The sequence below is a fragment of the Pristiophorus japonicus genome, chromosome 2 (genome assembly GCF_044704955.1).
Source record: "Pristiophorus japonicus isolate sPriJap1 chromosome 2, sPriJap1.hap1, whole genome shotgun sequence".
Lineage (NCBI taxonomy): Eukaryota > Metazoa > Chordata > Chondrichthyes > Pristiophoridae > Pristiophorus > Pristiophorus japonicus.
In genome coordinates, this window is record NC_091978.1 from 56,142,433 (window position 1) to 56,169,388 (window position 26,956).

At 45.4% G+C, this 26,956-nt stretch overlaps 1 protein-coding gene, 1 long non-coding RNA gene and 1 pseudogene across 3 annotated transcripts; 2 read left to right on the forward strand and 1 right to left on the reverse strand.

Annotated features, from left to right (window-relative positions):
• LOC139228724 (zinc finger protein 208-like) overlaps positions 1-26,956 on the reverse strand; it is a 197,311-nt pseudogene that overhangs the window by 72,287 nt on the left and 98,068 nt on the right.
• LOC139238610 (uncharacterized) lies at positions 333-6,984 on the forward strand. 2 transcript variants are annotated; one of them, XR_011588593.1, is made up of 3 exons: positions 333-386; positions 4,382-4,715; positions 6,777-6,984. It is a non-coding gene; the product is annotated as an uncharacterized lncRNA (long non-coding RNA). The 2 variants fall into 2 exon arrangements; XR_011588594.1 differs by having other exon boundaries at positions 4,382-4,711.
• On the forward strand, positions 21,119-25,756 carry LOC139238594 (zinc finger protein 239-like). Its single transcript, XM_070867485.1, has 2 exons — positions 21,119-21,157; positions 24,752-25,756. Exons 1-2 carry the CDS (start codon positions 21,151-21,153, stop codon positions 25,672-25,674), a joined length of 930 nt encoding a protein of 309 aa, XP_070723586.1. The 5' UTR covers positions 21,119-21,150; the 3' UTR covers positions 25,675-25,756.

Here is a 26,956-nt window from a genome sequence, read left to right on the forward strand (position 1 = left end):
AGCGAGCGTGATAACGCCCGCGCTGATTGATAGTTTGATTGACAAGACAAATAGTGCATAAAGTAGTTAACGTAGAGCTCTGGATAATCCTCAGTGCGGTGTCGGGAGTATTCTCAAAGGAAAATTCTGTGTATGATGCGGTCTGACATTTTAACAAAATCTAAATTATTGGTTCTGCCTATGTGCACAATCTTCCTAAAGCAGTTCCCCGCCCTGCCCCAGGATATGTTGGCAATGACGCCTCATCTGACCCAGAATGCATTACGCTGCTAAAGGTCCTCTATCGCCAAAAGCGCAGAGCGCCTGAGCATGCGCACAAGCCGGCCGCGGGTCACGCTGGGAGCAGGAGAGGAAAGGAACAGATTTGAAGCCGCTGTGGGCGCTCGGTGAGTGAGTGAAGCTGGTTGCGGTTGCTGCTGGGGGGTGATTGAAATAGGGGTAGCTGACGGAAAGAAGTTCTAATTTCCAGCTGTGGAAGGACGGCTCTCCGTGTTATTTGGTTCTGTCATTATGGCCGCTTTTCTGCTACTTTGAACAAAAAGCGAAAAATGCCCTGCTGGAAATCTGGAACCGGAATAGAAAATGCTGGAAATATCCAGCAGGTCAGGCAGCATCTGTGCAGAGAACAGTCAAGTTGATTGAGTCTTGACAAAGGTCCGCACACCTAAAATCTCAACCTGGCGGTTTTCTTCACAGATTCTTTCTTAAAAATGTATTGGTTCATGGGATGTGGGTGTCGCTGGCAAGGCCAGCATTTATTGCCCATCCCTAATTGCCCTTGAGAAGGTGGTGGTGAGTCGCCATCTTGAACCGCTGCAGTCCGTGTGGTGATGGTACTCTCACAGTGCTGTTCAGGAGGGAGTTCCAGGATTTTCACCCAGCGATGATGAAGGAATGGCAATATATTTCCAAGTCAGGATGGTGTGTGACTTGGAGGGGAACGTGGAGGTGATCGTGTTCCCTTGTGCCTACTGCCCATGTCCTTCTTGGTGGTGGAGGTTGTGGGTTGAGAGGTGCTGCCGAAGAAGCCTTGGCGAGTTGCTGCAATGCATCCAGTTAAGTTTCTGGTCAGTGGTGACTTGCTTTCCCCCCTCTTCCCCCCCTCCCCCCACAAGATGTTGATGATGGGGGATTTGGTGATGTCATGGGGTGGTATCTAGACTCTTGCTTGTTGGAGATAGTCATTGCCTGGCACTTGTGTTGCGCAAATGTTACTTGCCACTTATCAGCCCAAGCCTGAATGTCAAACAGGTCTTTCTGCCTGTGGGCATGGACTGCTTCAGTTTCTGAGGAGTTGCAAATGGCACTGAACACTGCAGTCATTAGTGAACATCCCCACTTCTGACATGATGATGGGAAGGTCATAGATGAAGCAGCTGAAGATGTTTGGGCTTAGGACGCTGCCCTGAGGAACTCCTGCAGTGAGGTCCTCGAGTTGAAATAATTGACCTCCAACAACCACAACCATCTTCCTTTGTGCTAGTTATGAATCCAGCCAGTGGTGAGTTTTCCCCCTGATTCCCATTGACGTCAGTTTTACTCTGGCTCCTTGATGTCACACTCGGCCAAATGCTGCCTTGATGTCAAGGGCAGTCACACTCCCCTCCCTTCTGGAATCCAGCTCTTTTGTCCATATTTGGACCAAGGCTGTAATGACATCTGGAGCTGCGTGATCCTGGAATACCCAAACTGGGCATCGGTGAGCAGGATATTGGTGAGTAAGTGCCGCTTGATAGCATTGTTGACGACACCTTCCGTCACTTTGCTGATGATTGAGAGTAGACTGAAGGGGTGATAATTGGCCAGATTGGATTTATCCTGCTTTTTGTGGACAGGACATACTTGGGCAGTTTTCCACATGGTCGGATAGATGCCAGAGGTGTAGCTGCACTGGAATAGCTTGGCTAGAGGCACTGCTAGTTCTGGAGCACAAGTCTTCAGCACGACAGCTGGGATGTTGTCAGGGACCAAAGCCTTTGCTGTATCCAGTGCGCTCACTGCTGGGTGTTTACAGAATTTTCTGTTTCTGCTTCCCTCAGCTTGGCTGTTTTCATTTCTGTTGCCCAGCCTGGAAAATTAACCCAAATACTCCAGTCTGAGTAAAGACAATTCCAAAATATTTTACATTTTCTTCTCATCACAGTTTATGATCCTATTGAAGCAACACTGAGTTTCTGTTGTTTATCTTTGTATATATTATACTTATTTTGGATACAGGTACAATGTTATACCTGTATCAAAATAAGTATAATATATACATACAGGTACAGTACCTGTATCCAAAATAAGTATAATATATAAAAAGATATTGAAATCCGGAAACCTCGGGACCGAGACCGTGCCGGTTTTTGAATTTTGGACCTTGTTGGCACTCCTCACCGCCCGCCGATCTTATGCTCGCTGATTCTCACTGCCAGCACTGCGCTTTTTACTGGTTTTCTCGTCCCTCGTCGCCAGCTTAGCCACCTCAAAAATGTTCGGTTTTCGGACAATTCCGATCTTCGGACAGCCAGATTTGAGATGTTGTACTTATACCTTAATTGACACAACTCTCTTTAACCATCTTCTCCAGAATATTTAAAAAAATATATATATTTTCTGTGGGCAATTTTAATGGTCATCTATGCTGCCCCTCTGACATTATCTGCAGCAATGGGGTCAGTTTTCACATGTTTGCTGATGTAAACACACCCAGTGCTACCTCTCGGGCATCACTCAATTCCATAGCCATCAGAATCATGCTGTCAGATTGTCTGTTTAACATTTAAGTGGAAGAACTATCTCCAGCGTTGGCAAGACTGAAGCCATACTTTTTGGTTCCCATTTTAAAAACGGTATCCATCTAGCCACCTGGCTACTCACTCAGGTTGAAACCAAAGATGTACCCCATTTACCCTTGAGCTGAGTTTCAAAATCATGTCCTAGCCATAAGCAGGGCCATTTGCTTCTAGCTCAGTGACGTTGCCTGCCTTCATCTTTACCTCTGTCCCACTGAAATCCTTATCTACAGTTGCATTAACTCCTGTCTCGATTCTCCAATGCCAGCCTCCCAAGCTCCTCCTTGCATTATCTCCAATTATCCAAAACTCAGTTTGCCAACAAGCCTGCATTAGCTTCCTGGTCTCCAACTCACTGAATTCAACATCCTTATTCTTATTTGCAAGTTCCTCCACAGCCTTGCCCACCCTAACTCTGCAACTTTCTCCAGTGCTATGTCCTGACCCATGTTCTTTGCGGTGCTTCAGCAGCTGATTGCCTCTCGGCAACCCAATCATAGTAGGTACCAAACCATGGATATATGAATGCATATTTTCATTGCCAGCCTCCAGCAGTTGTTGTTCCAAGTCTCGGGGTTTCCTCATCAGCAACAGGCAAACCACTTTGAGCCTGGTAAAATAACTTGCACAAGACAATTGGGATGTGACTTATTGGTCAGATAATAGTTTGTACATTTTAATATCTTTGCACAGGAGCCTGGCAGTTATTTTGAATGTTGGCTACTGCTAACTGCTTCCTCAAGCTGCAAAGAATATTGTGCCACTTCAAAGATATCCAAAAAAGCACTCTGATGTCTATCTGCTTACATTTTGTTCTGGTCAATTTGGTCAGCATGACTGCTCAGTTGGATACAGAGGGATAAGCTAAAAGATGCCTTTGAACCCTAGTGAGTGGCAGCTGTATTTGTGTGAGCAAACACTGCTTTAAATCCAGTATCTGACTGCCCAGTGAGAGAGGAGGTATTAAGGGGGTTAGCAGCTTTGAAAGTGGGTAAGTCCGCAGGTCCAGATGAAACGTATTTCTGACTGTTAAGCAAAACAAAAGAGAAAATAGCAGAGGCTTTGACCATTATTTTCCAAACCTCTCTGGCTTCAGGTGTGGTGCCAGAGGACTGGAGGACAGGAGGACTGCTAATGTGGTACCTTTTGTTTAAGAAGGGAGAAAGGGATAGACCGAGTAGTTACAGGCCAGTCAGCCGAACCTCGGTGGTGGAAAAATGATTGTAAAAAGTACTGAAGGATAAGATAAATCTTCATTTAGAAAGATGCAGATTAATCTGGGACAGTCAGCATGGATTTGTTAAGGGAAGGGACAACTTGATTGAATTTTTTGAGGAGGTAACCAAGAGGGTCGATGAGGGTAGTGCGTTTGATGTAGTGTATATGGATTTCAGCAAGGCTTTTGATAAGGTCCCACATGGCAGACTGGTCATGAAAGTAAAAGCCCATAGGATCCAGGACAAAGTGGCAAGTTGGATCCAAAATTGGCTCAAAGGCAGGAAGCAGAGGGTAATGGTTGATGGGTGTTTTTGTGACTGGAAGACTGTATCCAGTGGAGTTCCGCAGCGTACAGTACTAAGTCCCTTGCTTTTTGTGGTATACAGGTTGAACCTCCCTTATCTGGAAACACCCATCGTCTGGAACCATTCTCGGCCACCGGGTGGCGCATGCGCAGAACTCCGACATGAACAAATTGAAGTCCTTCCTCGCTGCCGACTCCCACAATCGCTGGCCTGACCCCGCGATCCAACCCCCCCAATGATCTCTCTGCTGCATTCCCAGCCCCAAGCCAGCCAGCCCCGATATCCCCTTGCTTCGTACCTATACCATCCAATTTAACGTGACCACCCCTCGTCTGGAAAAATCTCTTATCTGGAACAAGCCAGGTCCGCGGGGTTCCGGATAAGGGAGGATTAACCTGTACATCAAGTCTAGTGGGTATGATTAAGAAGTTTGTAGATGATACTAAAATCGGTTGTGTGGTTGGTAATGAAGAAGAAAACTGAAAGTAGCAGGCCAGTTAGATAAGGTGGTTAAGAAGGCATACTTCAGGAATGCTTGCCTTTATTAGTCGAGGTACAGAATACAAGAGCAGGGAGGGTTATGCTTGAACTGTATAAAACACTAGTTAGGCCACAGCTAGAGTACTGCGTGCAGTTCTGGTCACCACATTACAGGAAGGATGTGATTGCACTGGAGAGGGCACAAAGGAGATTTACGAGGATGTTGCCGGGAGTGGAGAAACATAGAAAATAGGTGCAGGAGTAGGCCATTCGGCCCTTCGAGCCTGCACCACCTTTCAATACGATCATGGCTGATCAGTACCCCATAGAATCTTGGCTACGAGGACAGATTGGATAAGCTGGGTTTGTTTTCCTTGGAACAGAAGAGACTGAGGGGAGACCTCAATGAGGTGTATAAAATTCTGAGGGGCCTGAATAGAAAGGGCCTATTTCCCTTAGCAGAGGGGTCAACATTCAGGGGGCATAAAATTGGTAGAAGGTTTAGAGTGGATTTGAGGGAAAATTTCTTCACCCAGAGAGTTGTGGGGGTCTGGAACTCACTGCCTGAAAGGGTGGTAGTGGCAGAAACCCTCATCACATTTTTAAAAAGTACTTGTATGTGCACTTGATGTGCTGTAACCTGCAGGGCTACGGACCTAGAGCTGGAAGGTGGAATTAGGCTGGAGAGCCTCTTGTTGGCTGGCATGGACACAATAGGCTGAAATGGCCTCCTTCCGTGCTGTGGGAGTCCCTGGCCACAGATCGCCCTAAGTGGAGGAAGTGCATCTGGGAGGGCGCTGAGCACCTCGAGTCTCATCACCGAGAGCATATAGAAACCAAGCGAAGGTAGCGGAAAGAGCGTGTGGCAAACCTGACCCACACACCCCTTCCCTCAACGACTATCTGTCCCACCTGTGACAGGAACTGTGGTTCTCGTATTGGACTGTTCAGCCACCACACCTAAGTACTCATTTTAAGAGTGGAAACAAGTCTTCCTCGATTCTGAGGGACTGATGATGAAACTTCTATGATTCTATGACCAGGTATATCTGTTGAATGTCCCTGTCTGCTGCAGTTTCTAAGTATTTTGAATGTTATTTCTTAGGCTGACTTTTTCCTCGCCAGCAGTTATTCTGAAACCAGCAGGGATGGAGCAGTCCAGACTCCATGGTAGTAGTTATGTAAGGGACTCCATTTCAAGGATTGGTTTTATGTAGAATGTTAGTGCAGGTGCACGCCTTAGATGTTTTTGATACTCTGAAGAGAATAATGACTGTAAATCTGCTGTTTGTATTTAATTCTATTCATTTAAATGTTTAATAAATTAGTGTATCAGTTTATAGTCTAAAACACTTTGATAGAGCGTTTATTCTTTCACTTACTAAAGTTAAAGGAATCATGCGTGGGCACCTGGCATAACCATATGCTGGACTGTGAGAACGTTTCTCTGTTTGACCTCTGGGATTGCTGCATTTACCTAGATGTTGGGCAAGTAAAGACATGCTGGGTCTTGGGGCTTCACTTACGGAAATGGTTAGTGTCACAGAATTGAAGGAAAATATCTAATGTAATGTGGAACCATTCTGAGTGATCTTTGCTGTACTGCTCCCAATGTATCTCCTTTGTGTGGCATGGTGACCAGAATTGAACACTTTACTCCGAGCGTGCTTTGACCAGTGTGCGTTGTAAAGTCTCAGCATAATATCTGTAGATTTGTGTTCTTCTGTTGTTGCTATATATGCCAACATTCTATTTGCTTTTTTAAACTGTTTTGTCATATTGCCTTGACATTGAAAAACAGCCATTGTTCCTGGATCTATGTCTCTCTGCTCATTTTATTCCATTCATTGTGTATATATTTTTGTTTTTTTCACCCAAAGTGCAATACTTTACATTTTTCTCCATTCCATTTTATTCTCCATTTACCTGATCATTTTCAAAACGAATTGAAATACTTCTGCAAACCTAACGAACTTCTGTCTCTACTCTATTGTAGTATTGAAAGTTTGTACTTGATCTCATCATCCAGTAATTGTGATCCATCTGCTCCGGGAGAGGTCTGCGGCCCCAGTGAAGGACGTGGACTCCATCAATGGCGGTGTTCCAAGATAGGATGATCGCATCAAGTAACTCCAAGGAATTGGGATGTTGGCAGCATTGCCAAGATGGGCAGAAGAGATTCGTTTGCTCTGACTGCAGCAAGAGCTTCAAGAAGCAATCTCAACTCAAACTGCACCTGCGGGTCCACAGCGGGGAGAAGCCCTACAATTGCCTGATCTGCGGGAAGCCGTTCAGCCATCCGTCCAACCTAGTGATGCACCAGCGCACGCACACTGGAGAGAAGCCGTATCGGTGCCAAGACTGTGGGAAGCAGTTCAGTCGCTCGTCCAATCTGGCGATGCACCACCGCACAAACACTGGAGAGAAACCATTCCAGTGCCCAAGCTGCGGCAAGGAATTCAGCCAGTCCTCCTCGCTGTCGCTGCACCGGCGCACCCACACAGAGGAGCGGCCATACCATTGCGGAACATGCGGGAGGGGCTTCCAGCTCCTGCACCACCTGGTGATTCACCATCATCGGCACACCGGAGAGAGGCCATTTCAGTGCCCAACCTGCGGGAAGGAGTTTAGCCAGTCCTCCAGTCTGCTGATGCACCAGCGCATGCACACTGGAGAGAGGCCATTCAGGTGTTCGGTCTGCAGCAAGGGCTTCCTGAACTCATCCACTCTTATCCAGCATCAGCACACACACACGCAGGAGAGGCCATTCATATGCTCCGTGTGTGCGAAAGGCTTCCGCCAACGATCATCACTGGTGAAGCATCAGCACACACATAGACACTTTCAATGTGAGAAAGTGATTCCTTCAGTTAAATTGAGCTGATGGATTCTTCAGTTTATAATCCTGTCTTATCTTTTGCACACAACACATTAGTATCAGAATGAAATACATATAGTACCAAGTACTATAGTCAGTGTGACACTTGGCCAGATGCATCTGAACAGATACATTAATTCTGCTACAGCTTGAGAAAGTGCTTGTTTTGTCCAGCAATGTGAAACTGCTCCATAGCTAGACGTGACTGGGCCAAATGGCAACTTCTGTGCTGTAAAATTCAATGATTCAAGATCCCTCATCAGTGCAATTACAGGTAAATTATGTGTCTTTTTTTTAATACAAAACTTACTTTTGTCCACCTGGAAAGGGAGTAGGAGAGAGACAGATAAGGGAAATTAAAACCAAGATAAAAGTAAACGGCAAACAACCAAGTCAGGTGTTTCCTGAGTGACATAATCCAAAAACACATCAGGTTTCACATGTACGATGATGATACCCATCTTTACTTCACCACTTCTTCTCTCAACCCCACCACTGCCTCTGTTGTCAAACTGCTTGTCTGACATCCTGTCCAGGATGAGCCGGAATTTCCTCCAATTAAACATTGGGAAGGCTGAAGCCATTATTTTTGGTTACCGCCACAAACTCAGTTCCCTTGACACTGATTCTCTCCCCATCTTCAGCCACTGTTTGCAACCTCAGCATCATATTTGACCTTCAACTGAGCTTTAAACCCCATCACAAAGATAATCTACCATCTCCATAATATTGCCCTGCGTCGGCCCATCTGCTGCTGAAACCCTCATCGGTGTTTTTTACCTCCAAACTCGACTATTCCAATGCTGTCCTGGCCTGCCTCCGATCTTTTACCTTCCATAAACTTAAGCTAATCCAAAACTCTATTGCCTGTATCCCAACTCTCCCCAAGTTCCGTTCACCCATCACCCTTGTCGCAGCTGACTTACATTGAATCCTGGTCCAGCAATGCCTTGAGTTTAAAATTCTCATCCTCGTGTTCAAATCGCTCCATGGGCTCACATCTTCCTATCTCTGTAATCTCCTCCAGACATGCAGCCCTCCAAGAAATCTACGTTCCTTCAAATTTGGCATCTTGTGCTGCATCTACTTCCTTCGCCCTACCATTGACGGCCGTGCCTTCAGTCATCTATGCCCTAAGCTCTGGAATTGTCTCCCTAAACCCCTATGCCTCTCCATCTCTCCTCCTTTAACATGCTCCTTAAATCCCAACTCTCTGACCAAGCTTTTGGTCACCATTCCTAATGTCTCCTTTGGCTCAGTGTCAATTTTTATCTGATATTGCTCCTGTGAAGCCCTTAGGAATGTTTACTGTATTAAAGGTGCTATATAAAAGTTGTTGTTGTTATAGTCTGGGCTCTTCTATAATGTGAAAAAGGGGAGGGAAATTTGTGTCTCACTTTTGAACGGGGACAATAAACAGTCTAATGTTATCGTTAATTTTGTCTGACTGAGTAATATCGGGATGGGCGAGGGGGGGGGGGTCCCTCCTGCTGCTGTTACGTTGTTTCAAATCACATGTTTGTAGAATTTTTGTACTGTTGTATTCCACAGTGGTAAGATTAAGCAATACAAATAATATTTGTCACCCTTGATAGCTTAATGAATGCCAATCCTCATTATCTCGTGACCCTTCAATAAAGTATATGTATGTTGCTTTCAGATGAGAACTGGTTCAAGTTCGGTTGTGATGCATTCGATATTCAAAAAGCTCATTGGCACACAGTCAGTGCTCTCACATGAAGAGGGCCACTTGACTAAGGTACTGGCGTATGCCCAGCATCTGTGCAATCATTTCTCATGATTGAATATATTTAAGGTGGAGATAGACAGATTTTTGAATGATACGGGAGTTGAGGGTTATAGGGAGCGGGCAGGAAAGTGGAGTTGAGTCCAAGATCAGATTAGCCATGATCTTATTGAATGGCGGAGCAGACTCGAGGGGCCAAATGGCCTACTCTTGCTCCTATTTCTTATGTTCTTATGAGTCAATGCTAGGGAGTCTTGTGCTGCCATCTTCACTCCAATACATAAATAATATAAACATACACACGATCAACATCTGCTTCCAGATGAGAGATTAGAGAAGGAACATTAGCAATATATCTGGAAAAGGACATGGAAAGTATAAAGGATAAATTTAAAACTTTTTGCAAAGTTTGCATTAAATGGTATTGTTACGCGATGCAATTCACATAACCAATAGGAAAAATCCCATTTAAACCAACACACTTTAATATTGTATGCCACATTTCTTTGATACTGTAAATTCATCACCTCACATTGCTCCAGCTACCAGTGACTGATCTGTAATGATCACTGCTTCACTCTTATGCCATACAGCTCAAAGATCTCTCCAGTTTGGAAGGACGAAATGCACAGTCGTGCTGCTAGGTATTTTTCACAGTTGAAATGGACATAGTCAGACAATGCCCTACATCCATCCTAGTCGCAAGACTGAAAACAATCCTAATAGTACCAACGGCAATTGAAAGTTTTTAAAGTAAGGCTGAAGAAATTCTTGCGCAAATGGCTGTACCACGATTGGTCCTTAACAGTACCTGATCTCTATGGTATTGTTGTACACCAGCACAGGACAGAAGTTTGCACTGTTTTCAAAATGACCTCTGAAATTCCTTGCTGTTTTTTGAGCACTGTTCTTCCATAATTTCATTGGCCGAGAATAGTACGTACTTGTGGCAACCTCCATGCCTGACCCAAGTCAGATTGGATACTGACTGGAGTTAGACTTCAACTAGGGTGGATCCCTGTTCCAAGGTACTAGGCTGAATTTTCTGCTCTTGGCCACCTATTCTACTGTCATAAATCGGGTGGCTAGAAGTGGAAAATGGATGTGATACTCGTCTGCCAGAACTGCACCCACTTTGATGCCCACCTGAAGTGGATGTTCACAATTGCTAAAGAATCTCTTGTACTGAAGATAATTCAAAGGACAATGAATCTGCAACTTTTAATTCATTTTTTTTTTCTGCTGACTCTCTCGGTTGGTTTTTAGTGCCAAGTCCCTGACTACTATGTGTGCAGGAAGTGTGTCCAGCTGCAGCTCCTGACAGACCGCATTCTTGCGCATGGATTCACTCGAGCATACGTGAATAGCACGTTTAGTGAGTTGATCACACTGCAGGCAAGGTTACACAGCCAGATAGGGAATGGGTGACCATCAGGAAGAGCAAGGGAAGGAAGGTAGTGGAGGGGTCCCTTGCGGTCACCTCCCTCCAAAACAGATATACTATTGGGGGAAGTGGCAGCAGCCAAGTCCATGGCACCAGGGGTGGCTCTACTGCACAGGAGGGCAGGAAAAAAAATGGGAGAGCTATAGTGATAGGGGATTCTATTGTAAGGGGAACAGATAGGTGTTTCTGCTGCCGCAAATTAGACTCCAGGATGGTTATGTTGCCTCCCTGGTGCTAGGGTCAAAGATGTCTCGGAGTGGCTGCAGCGCATTCTGGAGGGGGAACATCCAGTTGTCATAGTGCATATGGGTACCAACGATATAGGTAAAAAACGTGATGAGGTCCAACAAGCTGAATTTAGGGAGCGAGGAGTTAAATGAAAAAGTAGGACCTCAAAGGTATTAATCTCAGGATTGCTACCAGTGCCACGTGCTAGTCCAAGTAGAAATAGGATAGTTCAGGTGAATACGTGGCTTGAGGAATGATGCAAGGAGGAGGGATTCAAATTCCTGGGGCATTGGAACTGGCTCTGGGGGAGGTGGGACCAGTACAAACTGGACAATCTGCATTTGGGAGGACTGGAACCTATGTCCTAGGCAGAGTGTTTGCTAGTGCTGTTGGGGAGAGGTTAAACTAATATGGCAGGGGGATGGGAACCTATGTAGGGAGGCAGATGGAAGCAAAAAAGGGGCAGAAGCAAAAGGTAGGAAGGAGTAAAGCAAAAATGGAGGGCAAAAATCAAAAAGGGCCACATTACAACATAATTCTAAAAGGACAAAGAGTGTTAATAAAACAAGCCTGAAGGCTCTGAGTCTCAATGCGAGGAGCATTCATAATAAGGTGGATGAAGTAACTGCGCAGATAGCTATTAACGGATATGATGTAATTGGGATTATGGAGACATGGCTCCAGGGTGACCAAGGCTGGGAACTCAACATCCCGGGGTAAACATAGAAACATATAAAAATTGGTGTAGGAGTAGGCAATTCGGCCCTTCGAGCCTGCACCACCATTCAATAAGATCATGGCTGATCATTCACCTCCATACCCCTTTCCTGCTTTCTCTTCATACACCTTGATCCCTTTAGCTGTAAAGCCATATCCAACTCCCTCTTGAATATATTTAATGAACTGGCATCAACAACTCTCTGCGGAAGAGAATTCCACAGGTTCACAACTCTGGGTGAAGAAGTTTCTCCTCATCTCGGTCCTAAATGGCTTACCCCTTAGCCTTAGACTGTGACCCCTGGTTCTTGACTCCCTCAACATCGGGAACATTCTTCCTATATCTAACCTGTCCAATCCTGTCAATTTTATGTGTTTCTATGAGATCCCCTCTCATTCTTCTAAACTCCAGTGAATACAGGCCCAGTTGATCTAATTCTTCTCATATGTCAGTCCTGCCATCCTGGGAATCAGTCTGGTGAACCTTCGCTGCACTCCCTCAAGAGCAAGAACGTACTTCCTCAGATTAGGAGACCAAAACTGAAAATATTCCAGGTGAGGCCTCACCAAAGCTCTGTACAGCTGCAGTAAGACCTCACTGCTCCTATACTCAAATCCCCTAGCTATGAAGGCCAACATGCCATTTGCCGCCTTCACCGCCTGCTGTACCTGCATGCCAATCTTCAATGACTGATGTACCATGACACCCAGGTCTCGTTGCACCTCCCCTTTTCCTAATCTGCCATTCAGATAATATTCTGCCTTCGTGTTTTTGCCACCAAAGTGGATAACCTCACATTTATCCACATTATACTGAATCTATCATGCATTTGCCCACTCACCTAACCTGTCCAAGTCACTCTGCAGCCTCTTGGCATCCTCCTCACAGTTCGCACCGCTACCCAGCTTAGTGTCATCTGCAGACTTGGAGATATTACACTCAATTTTTTCATCTAAATCATTAATGTATATTGTAAACAGCTATGGTCCCAGCACTGAGCCCTGCGGCACCCCACTAGTCACTGCCTGCCATTCTGAAAAGGACCCATTTATCCCGACTCTCTGCTTCCTGTCTGCCAACAAGTTCTCTATCCACATCAATACATTACCCCCAATACCATGTGCTTCAATTTTACACACCAATCTCTTGTGTGGGACTTTGTCAAAAGCTTTTCATAAATCCATGCTGACTTGGACCGATCCTGTCACTGCTTTCCAAATGCCCTGCTATTTCAATCTTTAATAATTGATTCCAACACTTTCCCCACTACTGATGTCAGGCTAACCGGCCTATAATTCTCAGTTTTCTCTCTCCCTCCTTTTATTAGTCAGGAAATGGTGTTGGGGAAACTGATGGGACTGGAGGCCGATAAATCCCCAGGGCCTGATAGTCTGCATCCCAGCGTACTTAAGGAAGTGGCCCTAGAAATTGTGGATGCATTGGTGGTCATTTTCCAAAATTCCATGGACTCTGGATTAGTACCTATGGATTGGAGGGTAGCTAATGTAACCCCACTTTTTTTTAAAAAGGAGGGGGAGAGAAAACGGGGAATTATAGATCGGTTAGCCTGACATCGGTGGTGGGGAAAATGCTGGAATCAATTATTAAAGATGTAATAGCGCATTTGGAAAGCAGTGACCGGATCGGTCTAAGTCAGCGTGGATTTATGAAGGGGAAATCATGCTTGACAAATCTAGAGGTTTTTGAGGATGTAACTAGTAGAGTGGATAAGGGAGAATCAGTGGATGTGGTGTATTTGGACTTTCAAAAGGCTTTTGACAAGATCCCACACGAGATTCGTGTGCAAAATTAAGGCACATGGTATTGCGGGTAATGCATTGACGTGGATAGAGAACTGGTTGGCAGACAGGAAGCAAAGAGTGGGAATAAACGGGTCCTTTTCAGAATGGCAGGCAGTGACTAGTGGGGTGCTGCAGGGTTCAGTGCTGGGACCCCAGCTATTTACAATATACATTAATGATTTGGTTGAAGGAATTGAATGTAATCTCCAAGTTTGCAGATGACACTAAGCTGGGTGGCGGTGTGAGCTGTGAGGAGGATGATAAGAGGCTGCAGGGTGACTTGGTCAGGTGAATGGACAAATGCATGGCAGATGCAGTATAATGTGGATAAATGTGAAGTTAACCACTTTGGTGGCAAAAACAGGAAGGCAGATTATTATCTGAATGGTGACAGATTAGTAAAAGGGGTGGTGCAACGAGACTTGGGTGTCATGGTACATCAGTCACTGAAGGTAGGCATGCAGGTACAGCAGGCAGTAAAGAAAGCAAATGGCATGCTGGCCTTCATAGCGAGAAGATTTGAGTACAGGAGCAGGAAGGTCTTACTGCAGTTGTATAGGGCCTTGGTGAGACCACACCTTGAGTATTGTGTACAGTTTTGGTCTCCTAATCTGAGGAAGGACAGTCTTGCGAGAGAGGGAATGCAGCGAAGGTTCACCAGACTAATTCCTGGGATGGTAGGACTGACATATGAAGAAAAACTGGATTGGCTAGGCTTATTGTTGTGTATGCCCGCCTGTTTACTGTGTGATGTCTGTAACACTGTTATGCCACACTGAATGTACCCGTATACTGTACACCAGAGGGTGCTGCTGCTGGAGACCTAAGGGTTACCCAGTATAAAAAGGAACTCTCAGCTTGTCCTCACTCAGGAGCTGCAAATAAAGGACTACAGGTCTACACAGTTTAAGTATCATACCCTGCCTCGTGGAGTCATTACTAAAGGTGCCTACATACATGACACTTATACTCACTGGAATTTAGAAGAATGAGAGGGGATCTCATAGAAACATCTAAAATTATGATGGGACTGGACAGGTTAGATGCAGGAAGAATGTTCCCGATGTTGGGGAAGTCCGGAACCAACGGTCACAGACTAAGAATAAGGGGTAAGCCATATAGGACCGAGATGAGGAAAAATGTTTTCACCCAGAGAGTGGTGAACCTGTGGAATTCTCTACCACAGAAAATTGTTGAGGCTAGTTCGTTGGATATATTCAAGAGGGAGTTAGGTGTTGCCTTTACGGCTAAGGGGATCAGGGGGTATGGAGAGAAAGCAGGAATGGGGTACTGAAGTTGCATGATCAGTCATGATATTGAAAGGCTGAATGGCCTACTCCTGCACCTATTTTCTATGTCTCTATGTTTCTCTCCAGCATCATTACTGCCAGCTCCACCAAGTGTTTTCCTCTGGTATTTTCCCTCTAACAGTATTACTGGCACATGAGGGATTTCTCAAAGAATCCCTCATTTGAGGTGTTTGGAAGAAGAGCAGAATCTATGCAGGGATGCCAAATTGCCAAGCATCACAAAAGAAACTCCCTGCCCCCTATTGGTATCCTCACATTTGCATCTGCAGATGTATGTGACCTGACCTCACTTTGGCAGACAATTGGGGCATGGTGAGGCAAAGTAAGGTGGGACAGAAGACATGATACCACTAAGAGATGCAAATGCCTAATTAATTCCAATGCTAGAAGCTTCTGTGGAAACATCCCAGTCACAGTATATTATGTTTATAGTGGTACTGCCTTGAAGAAAGTATGCCAGGGTGATGAACAGACAGGGTACTTTGACTGGCTGTACCTGCCAAAATGCCACCAACCATAGTTGGAGGCCCTGATGCCCCAACCTGACAATTACCTTGTGGAACTTTTGTCCTATGTGCAATATGTAAATTGGGGTCCAAATCATCAGACTGAGATGAAAGCTGTGACATCTGCAGTTTTTATTTCAGATTTCTAGTTTTTCTTATTTTATTTGTTTTCCTTTGGTTAGTCGGCAATGTCTTTGAAAGTTAGGTCAGGATATGTATAGTACTTGCACATTGTTAATTAAACACTAGATGGCACTGATTGTAGCAATTATACTCCTAGAAACATAGGAACCTGACTCCGAGCTTAACCATTGTCAATCCTGCTGGAAAATATCCTCAAAGGTCAAGGAAACCTCCAAATCGTTTGGACTTGTAGATAGATAGTAGTGGTTTTCATTATGGTTCTGGTGTTGGCATAATCCATCTTTCCTGTGCACTACCGGAGAATGCTATGGTTATTTTTAAAATAATTTTATTGTAAGGTGTAGCTGCTGAATTTCTTTGCTTTTTTTTTAAGCTGTTAACATGCTTATTTTTTGGAGATTATTTATTTTCACCTTGTAATTCTGGTACTTGCATATTGTTAATTGAACATTAGATGGACCCTGATGGGAGTAAGCACTTTGCAGCAATTACACTCCATGGTCTCTTTTGTAATAAGAACATAAGAATTAGGAGCAGGAGTAGGCCATTCGATCCCTCATTCCTATCATTCAATAAGATCATGACTGACTCACTTTCCTGCACTATCCCCACAATCCCTTGATTCCCTTAATTTCCAAAAATCTATCGATCTCTGTTTTGAATATACTCAAAGATTGAGCCTGCAAAGTTCTCTTGGGTAGAGAATTCCAAAGATTCACCACCCTCTGAGTGAAGAAGTTTCTCCTCATCTCAGTCCTAAATGGCCGATCCCTTATTCTGAGACTGTGACCCCTGGTTCTAGACTCCTCAGCCAGAGGAAACATCCTCCCTGCATCTACCCTGTCAAGCCCTGTAAGAATTTTGTATGTTTCAATGAGATCACCTCTCATTCTTCTAAACTCTAGAGAATGTAAGCCTAGTCTACTCAATCTCTCAAAGGTCAATCCCCCCAGCCCCCCCCCCCAATCCCAGGAATCAGTCCGGTGAACCTTCACTGCACTCCCTCCATGGCAAGTATATCCTTCCTTGGGTAAGGAGACCAAAACTGTACACAATACTCCAGGTGTGGTCCCACCAGGGATTTATATAGATATCTTTACTCTTGTACTCAAATCCTCTTGTAATTAAGGCCAACATAACATTTGCTTTCTTAATTGCTTGTTGTACCTGCCTGATAACTTTCAGTGATTTGTGTACAAGGACACCCAGGTCCCTCTGAACACCAACATTTCCCAATGCTTTTGTTATTCTTTGATTGAATATTCTCGAGGGTATGGAAATTAAAGCACCAATTTGCATGTATATTGAGACATAACACAGGTGATTGGGGGTTCCAAGGAATGAGTCCGTATTGGCAGGCATGTTCAATCACACAGAAAAGTTTGGAAACCACTAAATTACAGTAATGAATTTGTGAAACAGACGTCCAGCAACAACAATTGATATCAGTTAACTCCTATACAAGGCCATTGGATTGCCACATGTATAAGTGTTTATATGAGTTTGTTGCAGTGTGCCCCCATGCTAGATGGGGCTATCGTTATGAGTGCTGAGCAGCACAGAAAGATATTGACTCCTCCCATGGTCATTGCTTGCCTGTGGCTAAAAGGGGTTTGGAGGATTTGTAGGGGATTGGGAAGAATATGCCTGCAGGAAGTAGCCCCACATCTCCCGCTGCCTTAAAAACAGAAAATGCTGGAATTCTCAGCAGGTCAGGCAGCATCTGTGGAGAGGAAGCAGAGTTAATGTTTCGGGTTGATGACCCTTCGTCAGGCCACCATAACCAATGCCTGACACAAGACTCCCAAAGCACGCGCTCTACTTGGAACTCCTACATGGCAAGCGAGCCCCAGGTGGCCAGAGGAAATGTTTCAAGGTCACCCTCAAAGCCTCCTTGATAAAATGCAACATCCCACTGACACTTGAGTCCCTGGTCAAAGACCACCCTAAGTGGAAACATAGAAACATAGAAAATAGGTGCAGGATTAGGCCATTCGGCCCTTCGAGCCTGCACCGCCATTCAATGAGTTCATGGCTGAACATGCAACTTCAGTACCCCATTCCTGCTTTCTCACCATACCCCTTGATCCCCCGAGTAGTAAGGACTACATCTAACTCCTTTTTGAATATATTTAGTGAATTGGCCTCAACAACTTTCTGTGGTAGAGAATTCCACAGGTTCACCACTCTCTGGGTGCAGAAGTTTCTCCTCATCTCGGTCCTAAATGGCTTACCCCTTATCCTTAGACTGTGACCCCTGGTTCTGGACTTCCCCAACATTGGGAACATTCTTCCTGCATCTAACCTGTCTAAACCCGTCAGAATTTTAAACGTTTCCATGAGGTCCCCTCTCATTCTTCTGAACTCCAGTGAATACAAGCCCAGTTGATCCAGTCTTTCTTGATATGTCAGTCCCGCCATCCCGGGAATCAGTCTGATGAACCTTCGCTGCACTCCCTCAATAGCAAGAATGTCCTTCCTCAAGTTAGGAGACCAAAACTGTACACAATACTCCAGGTGTGGCCTCACCAAGGCCCTGTACAACTGTAGCAACACCTCCCTGCTCCTGTACTCAAATCCCCTCGCTATGAAGGCCAACATGCCATTTGCTTTCTTAACCGCCTGCTGTACCTGCATGCCAACCTTCAATGACTGATGTACCATGACACCTAGGTCTCGTCGCACCTCCCCTTTTCCTAATCTGTCACCATTCAGATAATAGCCTGTCTCTCTGTTTTTACCACCAAAGTGGATAACCTCACATTTATCCACATTATACTTCATCTGCCATGCATTTGCCCACTCACCTAACCTATCCAAGTCACTCTGCAGCCTCATAGCATCCTCCTCGCAGCTCACACTGCCACCCAACTTAGTGTCATCCGCAAATTTTGAGACTACATTTAATCCCCTCGTCCAAATCATTAATGTACAATGTCAACAGCTGGGGCCCCAGCACAGAACCTTGCGGTACCCCACTAGTCACTGCCTGCCATTCTGAAAAGTACCCATTTACTCCTACTCTTTGCTTCCTGTCTGACAACCAGTTCTCAATCCACGTCAGCACACTACCCCCAATCCCATGTGCTTTAACTTTGCACATTAATCTCTTGTGTGGGACCTTGTTGAAAGCCTTCTGAAAGTCCAAATATACCACATCAACTGGTTCTCCCTTGTCCACTCTACTGGAAACATCCTCAAAAAATTGCAGAAGATTTGTCAAGCATGATTTCCCTTTCACAAATCCATGCTGACTTGGACCTATCATGTCACCTCTTCCCAAATGCGTGCTATGACATCCTTAATAATTGATTCCATCATTTTACCCACTACTGATGGCAGGCTGACCGGTCTATAATTCCCTGTTTTCTCTCTCCCTCCTTTTTTTAAAAAGTGGGGTTACATTGGCTACCCTCCACTCCATAGGAACTGATCCAGAGTCTATGGAATGTTGGATAATGACTGTCAATGCATCCGCTATTTCCAAGGCCACCTCCTTAAGTACTCTGGGATGCAGTCCATCAGGCCCTGGGGATTTATCGGCATTCAATCCCATCAATTTCCCCAACACAATTTCCCGACTAATAAGGATTTCCCTCAGTTCCCCCTCCTTACTAGACCCTCTGACCCCTTTTATATCTGGAAGGTTGTTTGTGTCCTCCTTAGTGAATACCGAACCAAAGTACTTGTTCAATTGGTCTGCCATTTCTTTGTTCCCCGTTATGACTTCCCCTGATTCTGACTGCAGGGGACCTACGTTTGTCTTTACTAACCTTTTTCTCTTTACATATCTATAGAAACTTTTGCAGTCTGTCTTAATGTTCCCTGCAAGCTTCCTCTCGTACTCTATTTTCCCTGCCCTAATCAAACCCTTTGTCCTCCTCTGCTGAGTTCTAAATTTCTCCCAGTCCCCAGGTTCACTGCTATTTCTGGCCAATGTGTATGCCACTTCCTTGGCTTTGATACTATCCCTGATTTCCCTTGATAGTCACGGTTGAGCCACCTTCCCTTTTTTATTTTTACGAGGAAGAGCATCTGGGAGAGGCGCTGAGCTCCTCGAGTCTCGTCGCCAAGAGCATGCAGAAAACAAGCGCAGGCAGTGGAAGGAGCGTGTGGCAAACCAGACTCCCCACCCACCCTTTCCTTCAACTACTGTCTGTCCCACCTGTGACAGAGACTGTAATTCCCATATTGGACTGTTCAGTCACATAAGAACTCACTTTGAGTGGAAGCAAGTCTTCCTTGATTTCGAGGGACTGCCGATGATGATGATGGACTAGACACGTTTTTAAACTGTTTCCTACAGTCAGTGCACGGATCCAGTCTTTCCCTTGTGTGAATTTGCCTGATGTTTTACCAACGACAGCATTTAGTGCACACCCCTTTAATCATATGATATAACCATCAACCTGAAACGTTAAATCTGTTTTTCTCTCCACTGATTCTGTCTGACCTGATGAGTATTTCCAACATTTTGTTTTTGTTTCAGATTTCTAGCATCACAGTATTTTACTTTGAGAAGATGGGGTTGGTCTCCTTAGAACAGAGAAGGTGAAGAGGAGATTTGATAGGTGTTCAAAATTATGAACCATTTTAATAAGAGTAAATAAGGAGAAACAGTTTCCAGTGGCAGAGGACACTGATTTAAGGTAATTGGCAAAAAAAACAGGCAAAATGTTTTTAATGCAACGTGTTGTTGTGATCTGGAATGGACTGCCTGAAAGGGTGATGGAAGCCGTTTCAATAGTAACTTTCGAAATGTAATTGGATAATTATTTGAAGGGAAATATTTACAGGGCTATGAAGAAAGAGCAGGGGAGTGGGACTAATTCCCAAAGAGCTGACACAGGCACGACTGACCTCCTGTGCTGATAAAGGCGTCCCGGCCTGTGCGTTAAATGCTGTAGTTACAGTGAAGATAAAAGGGCCCGGTCTGTGCACTAATTGCTGTACTTGTAGTGCAGATAAAGGGTTGTGCATAAATGCTATAATTACAGTGCCGATGAAAGGAACTGTGCATTAAATGCTGTACTTTTAGTGTTGATAAAGGGGCCCGGAGTGTCTCGCGCGCTTTCAATAACCCTCAATGATAAATGCAATGTGCGTTGCAAATGACAGCCAGCACGAAACCTCTCCTTACACCTTCCACATTTAACCAAACGGTCTGGGTCCATCTACTCTGCTCGCTTTCCGCGTTTCCGAGAGGACCTCAGCACACAATACATTTGTGTACATGAGCTGTTGAGATAGAAGGCTTTCACATACGCCATGCACTCTGGGTGACGTCATTCGCCATTGTACTGGGGCCTTGAGAGCAAACGGCCGAAGAATTTGCCTATGTGGCATAGTCATCTATAAACTCTCCTATTTCGTTGTAAAACAATAGTCAGAGAATGGGAATTTAAAACTTTGTCTGAAATAATAAAATTCACGTCGATACATTTATGAAAACCCAAAACATAAAAATACATTACCCAGAGTTCCGAGCGCAACAGACACTTCCAGTCCTAGAAAAAAGCACTGCGCATGTGCAGAAGTGTATTAAATGAAGTGGCAATGCATTGTGGATGGAGTTTGTGGGTTGGTGCCGACAATGGCAGGTAAACGTTTCGTTCAGTTAACATTTAAATACAATGAGGGCCGTCAATTTATTGGAGCGTATTTTTTTTAAGTATTTAATTTTTAAGCAAGACCTTATTTTAATTCCCTTCTGCCTAGTTACAGGATCTAATTATTAACATGGTCATTATTATATAATTATTGGTTTGATTTGTACATATTCATGTATTCCCGTGTCATCTATTGCCTGTGTCCAAAAAGTCATCTGTGTGATCTCTTCTTACAGCTCTATGACCACCACCCTCAATACACACCGAGAAGCTTTGGTTCGATTTGTCTGTAATAGCTTCTAGTATCTCATCCAAGGCTATAGTGAGGGGATGTCATTGCCCTTATCACATAGTGGTTTTAAAAAAAAATCAGCTGAGGTACTTACTCCTTAATTAGAAGGACTTAGACAGCATTTACAAATGGATAGAATTATCGCAGACAAAATTCAATGCACCTTGAAGCTGAGGTAGTCACCTTTGGTGAGACTATCTTATGGTGCAGAAAAGGTTTACGAGAATGATTCCAGGAATGGGGGACTTCAGTTACATTGATAGACTGGAGAAGCTGAGGTTGTTCTCCTTGGAGCAGAGAAGGTTGAGAGGAGATTTGATAGAGGTGTTCCAAATCATGATTATTTGTTAACCTAATTAGTTTTTGGTGATGTTGGTTGAGAGATCAGTATTAGCCAGGACACTGGGGAGAATTCCCCTGTTCTTCTTCATAATAGTGCTGTGGGATCTTTTATGTTCATCTGAGAGGACACATTGGGTCTCAGTTTAACGTCTCATCTGAAAGATGACACCTGTGACAGTGCAGCACTCCCTCAATCCTGCATTGGAGTGTTGGCCTGGATTATGTGCTCAAGTCTCGAGTGGGGCTTGAACCTACAAACTTCTGACTCAGGCGAGAGTGCTACCAACTGAGCCACGGCACGCATGCTAATACAGTACTACAATGAATAGAAAAGTTTAATCCCGAGTGGTGTTTCAAATTAAACCACAATTGCAGGACAAGGGGACAGAGGTAGAAACTGGTAAAAGGCAAGTTCAGGACTGATATTATGAAGCATATAATCAACTAATGAGTGATTTGTACCTGGAGGTAAGGTAGTAGAGGCACAACTCTATTCACTTAACTAAGCGTCATTGATGCTGTATTGGGGGATTGTATGTTTCCATGGAAGAATGGTCTTCCTTGTCTGTACTTAGCTTTGTGATTGCTATCCACTGACCTCTATTGTAAAGAGTACATGTGTTGGCATTGGGTGAGGGAAACTTTGGGCTTGGCTGTGATAGTGCCATCTCCCCCACCCAGGGGTGCAAACATGGAAAGGGTTGAAATACTTGAGAGTCCTCAACTGTGAACTGTATCCCAGCAACAATCAGCACTTCAGGGGAGGAGGGTAAGAATAAATAATTGTCCCATTTCACCCAAGCACTCTACTTGAGGCAGCCCATTTGGACGTGTTCAACCTACAGTTTGATCTGTTGACATCTCTGAGCTAGGCATATCAGGATTGTATCTCCATAATTGACAGTTAATTGTTCACTTTGCTTAAAGTAGAAATGGGGGAGACAGAATTATACTACAACGGACAATTACAGCATAGGTTAGAAGAGCAAAAGACTTACTTAACATAGCCAATCAATTCCCTCTGTAACTGGAAAACCCTTGGTCCCCACTCCAGCTCCCTAGGTTTCTCAGACCCAGAACCCCCCCTACCGAGTTCTTAGTCTTTAAGCCCTGGGCAGAGGGTGCATTCAGTGGATCTATCACTTTCCCAGTGATCCCAAATTCTATCCCTGTAGAGATGACTAGGGGGACAGGAAGCAAAGAGTAGGAATAAATGGATTTATGGAATGTGGGTAATGATGTGCCCCTGAGATCTACTCTGGGACCACTTTTGTCATATAAATGTTTTGGATATGACAGAAAAAGAATGATACTGAAGCTTGTCAATGCCACAAAATTAGGGTGCATGGCAAATTGAGAGCAAGAAGTTGCAGGAGGATATCGACCAGTTAGCAGAGTGGGCAGATGGGAGCCAATCTCAAATTAATGCAGAGAAATGTGAAGTAGTACATTTTGATGAAATACGATAGTGAATGGAAATACAAGGTATACCCTAAATGATAAGAGTCTTAATAGAATGGAGGAACAAGGAGATGTAGGGATGCAGAAACATATACCGTTGAAGGTGGGAGTGCAGATAGAAAGGCCATTTGTCTGATTCAGTGCTGTGGGAGAAGTGGAAACTGGACTCAAATGTCTGGATTTTCAGGTGCTTTGCGACCGGGTTTTCGCCACGTTTTGACCCTCCGCGGTGAAAGCCTGGTTGTGATCCTCGGTTTCTTGTTTGTGGCGGCGCTTGGAAGCACCGCTGGGGAGAGCTGCGCCGGACGTGTAACAACTTGGATTACATTACCGTCTGAATTTCGGCACTCTCCTGACCCGTACGGCGCACCCTGAAGACCACCAGGTAAAACCCAGCAGTGCAGCCTTGCCAGCAGCGGTAAGTTAGAAAACCTGAAAAAAAGGTAGGTTAAAGTTTTTATTATTTTTTTTGCAGCGATTTGTTAGGAAAGGGTCTTGGTGATGTTTCTTAAATGTTTAAAAACAAATTTTTTTCCTCCTTCCAAGGCTTCTCTCGCAGCGCTCCCAGCCCCGCCACTAAAGTTGGCAAGGATTGCGTTTTTGTGCCACGAATAATTGTGCAACGCCTCTCTGCGAGGCGTAGACCCCAAAGGCCAAATGTTAGGCCTTAAATCGGTAACTCAGTGAAAATGGTAATTTTCACGTATCGCTTATGTTTTCGCCCAATAACGGAGAAACCCAAAAATCCAGCCCAAAGGATTTGAACAGGGAGTTACAGGAGAGATGTGCATAGAGCTGGGAGGCACAACATGTTCAAAGACCTTAGACAGAAAAGAGAGGTTGGAGATAGGCTGGACAGAATAGTCAAGTATTTTGAGAGGGGATAATAATGGTGGTTTTAAAGAGGTAGGGATGTTATTTGAGGAAAGGGAACTATTGTCAGTTAGCTTGGGGAGCTAGGAAGTAGAGCTGGGTGGGAACTTAATTGAGGGAGCAGGACAAGGGTTTCCTAGACAAGATAAGCTTGGAGAGGGTAGAAGCGGAGATGGGTACAAAGTGCGGAGAGATGGTGGTGTAGGACTGAAAACGAGAGGATACAGCAGAGGCAGCTTAATTTGTAGAGCTACCACCCACTGGCTCCATCTAAGCCTTACACTCTGGAAATTCCTCGTCGAACCCTCTGCCTCCAACTTCCTCACCTCTAAGACCTTAAAACTCACCTCTTTGACCAAGCTTTTGATCTCCCATCCTAATATTTCCTTCTTTGGCTCAGCATTCATTTTCTCTGAAGCATCTTGGTACATTTTTCTGTGTTAAAGGCACTATACAAATGCGAGTCGTTGATGTTTAATCATGATTTTTCCTGACTCAAAAACAATGTAATTATTGTCGGCCCACTCACTAGTTGCCGTACATAGATCTGGGCCACTGCTTCAAACGGTTGGCTCTGCCTGCTGTAATAGGCAGTAATTGTGATCCATCTGTTCTAGGAGAGGTTGATAGCCTTAATCATGGATGCGAGGATGGCTCCGAACCAGACATTGTCCATCGGCCTGCAGGAATACTCCAAGAAAGGAATACTTTAAACAATTCCAAGGAAATTAATCATTCCCAAGATGGACAGTCGAAGGGTATCCATGCTGAGTACAGTCTCCACAGCCACGAGCGTGTACACACCGGTGAGCCATCCTTAAAATGCCCTGAGCGTGGGAAAGAATTTGCTCAGTTGTTCCCCCTGGTGATGCACCAGCGCACATTCGCAGGAAAGAAGACGATTCAGTGTGAGACATGTGGCAAGGATTTCAGTAACTTGTCCAGCCTCCATAGTCATAAGAAAACACACGCTGCGGAAAAGGCCTTCAAGTGTCCTGATTGCGAGAAGGGGTTCTGCCAGTCGTCAAGCCTGGTGGTGCATCAGCACACGCACACTGGAGAGAGGCCGTTCCAGTGCCCTGCGTGTGAGAAGAGCTTTAGTGACCCATCCAACCTCGCCAGGCACAAACGTAGTCACACCGGGAAGAAACCTTTCCAGTGCCCGGATTGTGCCAGTGAGTTCAGCCAGTTGTCCGATCTGGTGAGGCACCAGCGCATGCACACGGGAAGAAGCCATTTCGGTATGAGATTTGTGAGAAGGATTTCAGTATTGCCTCCAGTTTCCGCCGCCATAATCGTGTGCACACTGGCGAGAGGCCCTTCAAGTGCCCTGACTGCGGGAGGGGGTTCCACAAGTTGTTCAGCCTGGTGCTGCATCAGCACACGCACATGGGAGAGAGGCCGTTCCAGTGCCCAACGTGCGAGAGGAGTTTTAACAACCCATCCAACCTCGCCAGGCACAATCGCAGCCACACGGGGGAGACACCGTACCAGTGCCCAGATTGTTGCAGAGCATTCAGCCAGTTGCCCTATCTGCTGAGGCACCAGCGTGCACACACAGGGGAGAAACCCTTTCAGTGTAAAGTTTGCAGGAAGGCTTTCGGTACGGCCGCTAGCCTCCGCAGCCACCATCGTGTGCACACTGGTGAGAGGCCCTTCAAGTGCCCTGACTGCGGGAAGGAGTTCAGCCAGTTGACTAACCTGGCAGTTCACCAGCGCACTCATTCAGGCGAGAAACCCTTCCAGTGTTTGTGCTGCAAGAAAAGGTTCAGTCAGCTCACCAGTCTGGTGATGCACCAGCACACGCACACAGGGGAGAGGCCGTTCCAGTACCCAAGCTGCAGCAAGAGTTTCAGTAACTGGGCCAGCTTCCGCAAGCACGAGCCCGTGCACACGGGAGAGAAGCCGATCCGTTGTGCCACCTGCGATAAATGTTTCAGCAGCTCGTACAGCCTCTGCGTACACAGACGCATTCATGCCGGGGGGAAAGCGCTTCAAATGTCCTGACTGCGGGAAGGGGGTTCTGCCAGTTGTCAAGCCTGGTAGTGCACTAGCACATGCACATGGGAGAGGGGCCGTTCTAGTGCCCTACATGTGACAGGAGTTTTAATAACCCATCCAGCCTCTACTGACACAAGCGCAGTCGTGCGGGAGAAACCTTTCCAGTGCCCTGACTGTGGCAAGATTTTCAGCCAGTTGTCCGATCTGGCGAGACACCAGCGCGCGCACACGGGAGAAACCCTTTCAGTGTGCAACCTGCGGGAAGGAATTCAGTACCTCGTCCAGCCTCCGCAGCCACTATCGTGTGCACACTGGGGAGAGGCCCTTCAGATGCCCTAACTGCAGGAAGGAGTTCGGCCAGTTGACTAGCCTGGTGATTCACCAGCGCATTCATTCAGGCGAGAAACCATCCACTGTCTAAGTTACAGCTGTGAGCTGTGAGGAGGACGCTAGGGGGCTGCAGCGTGACTTGGACAGGTTAGACGAGTGGGGAAACGAGTGGCAGATGCAGTATAATGTGGATAAATGTGAGGTTATCCACTTTGGTGGCAAAAACACGAAGGCAGAATATTATCTGAATGGTGGCAGATTAGGAAAAGGGGAGGTGCAATGAGACCTGGGCGTCATGGTACATCAGTCATTGAAAGTTGGCATGCAGGTTCAGCAGGCAGTGAAGAAGGCCTTCATAGCTAGGGGATTTGAGTATAGGAGCAGGGAGGTCTTACTGCAGTTGTACAGGGCCTTAGTGAGGCCTCACCTGGAATATTGTGTTCAGTTTTGGTCTCCTAATCTGAGGAAGGACGTTCTTGCTATTGAGGGAG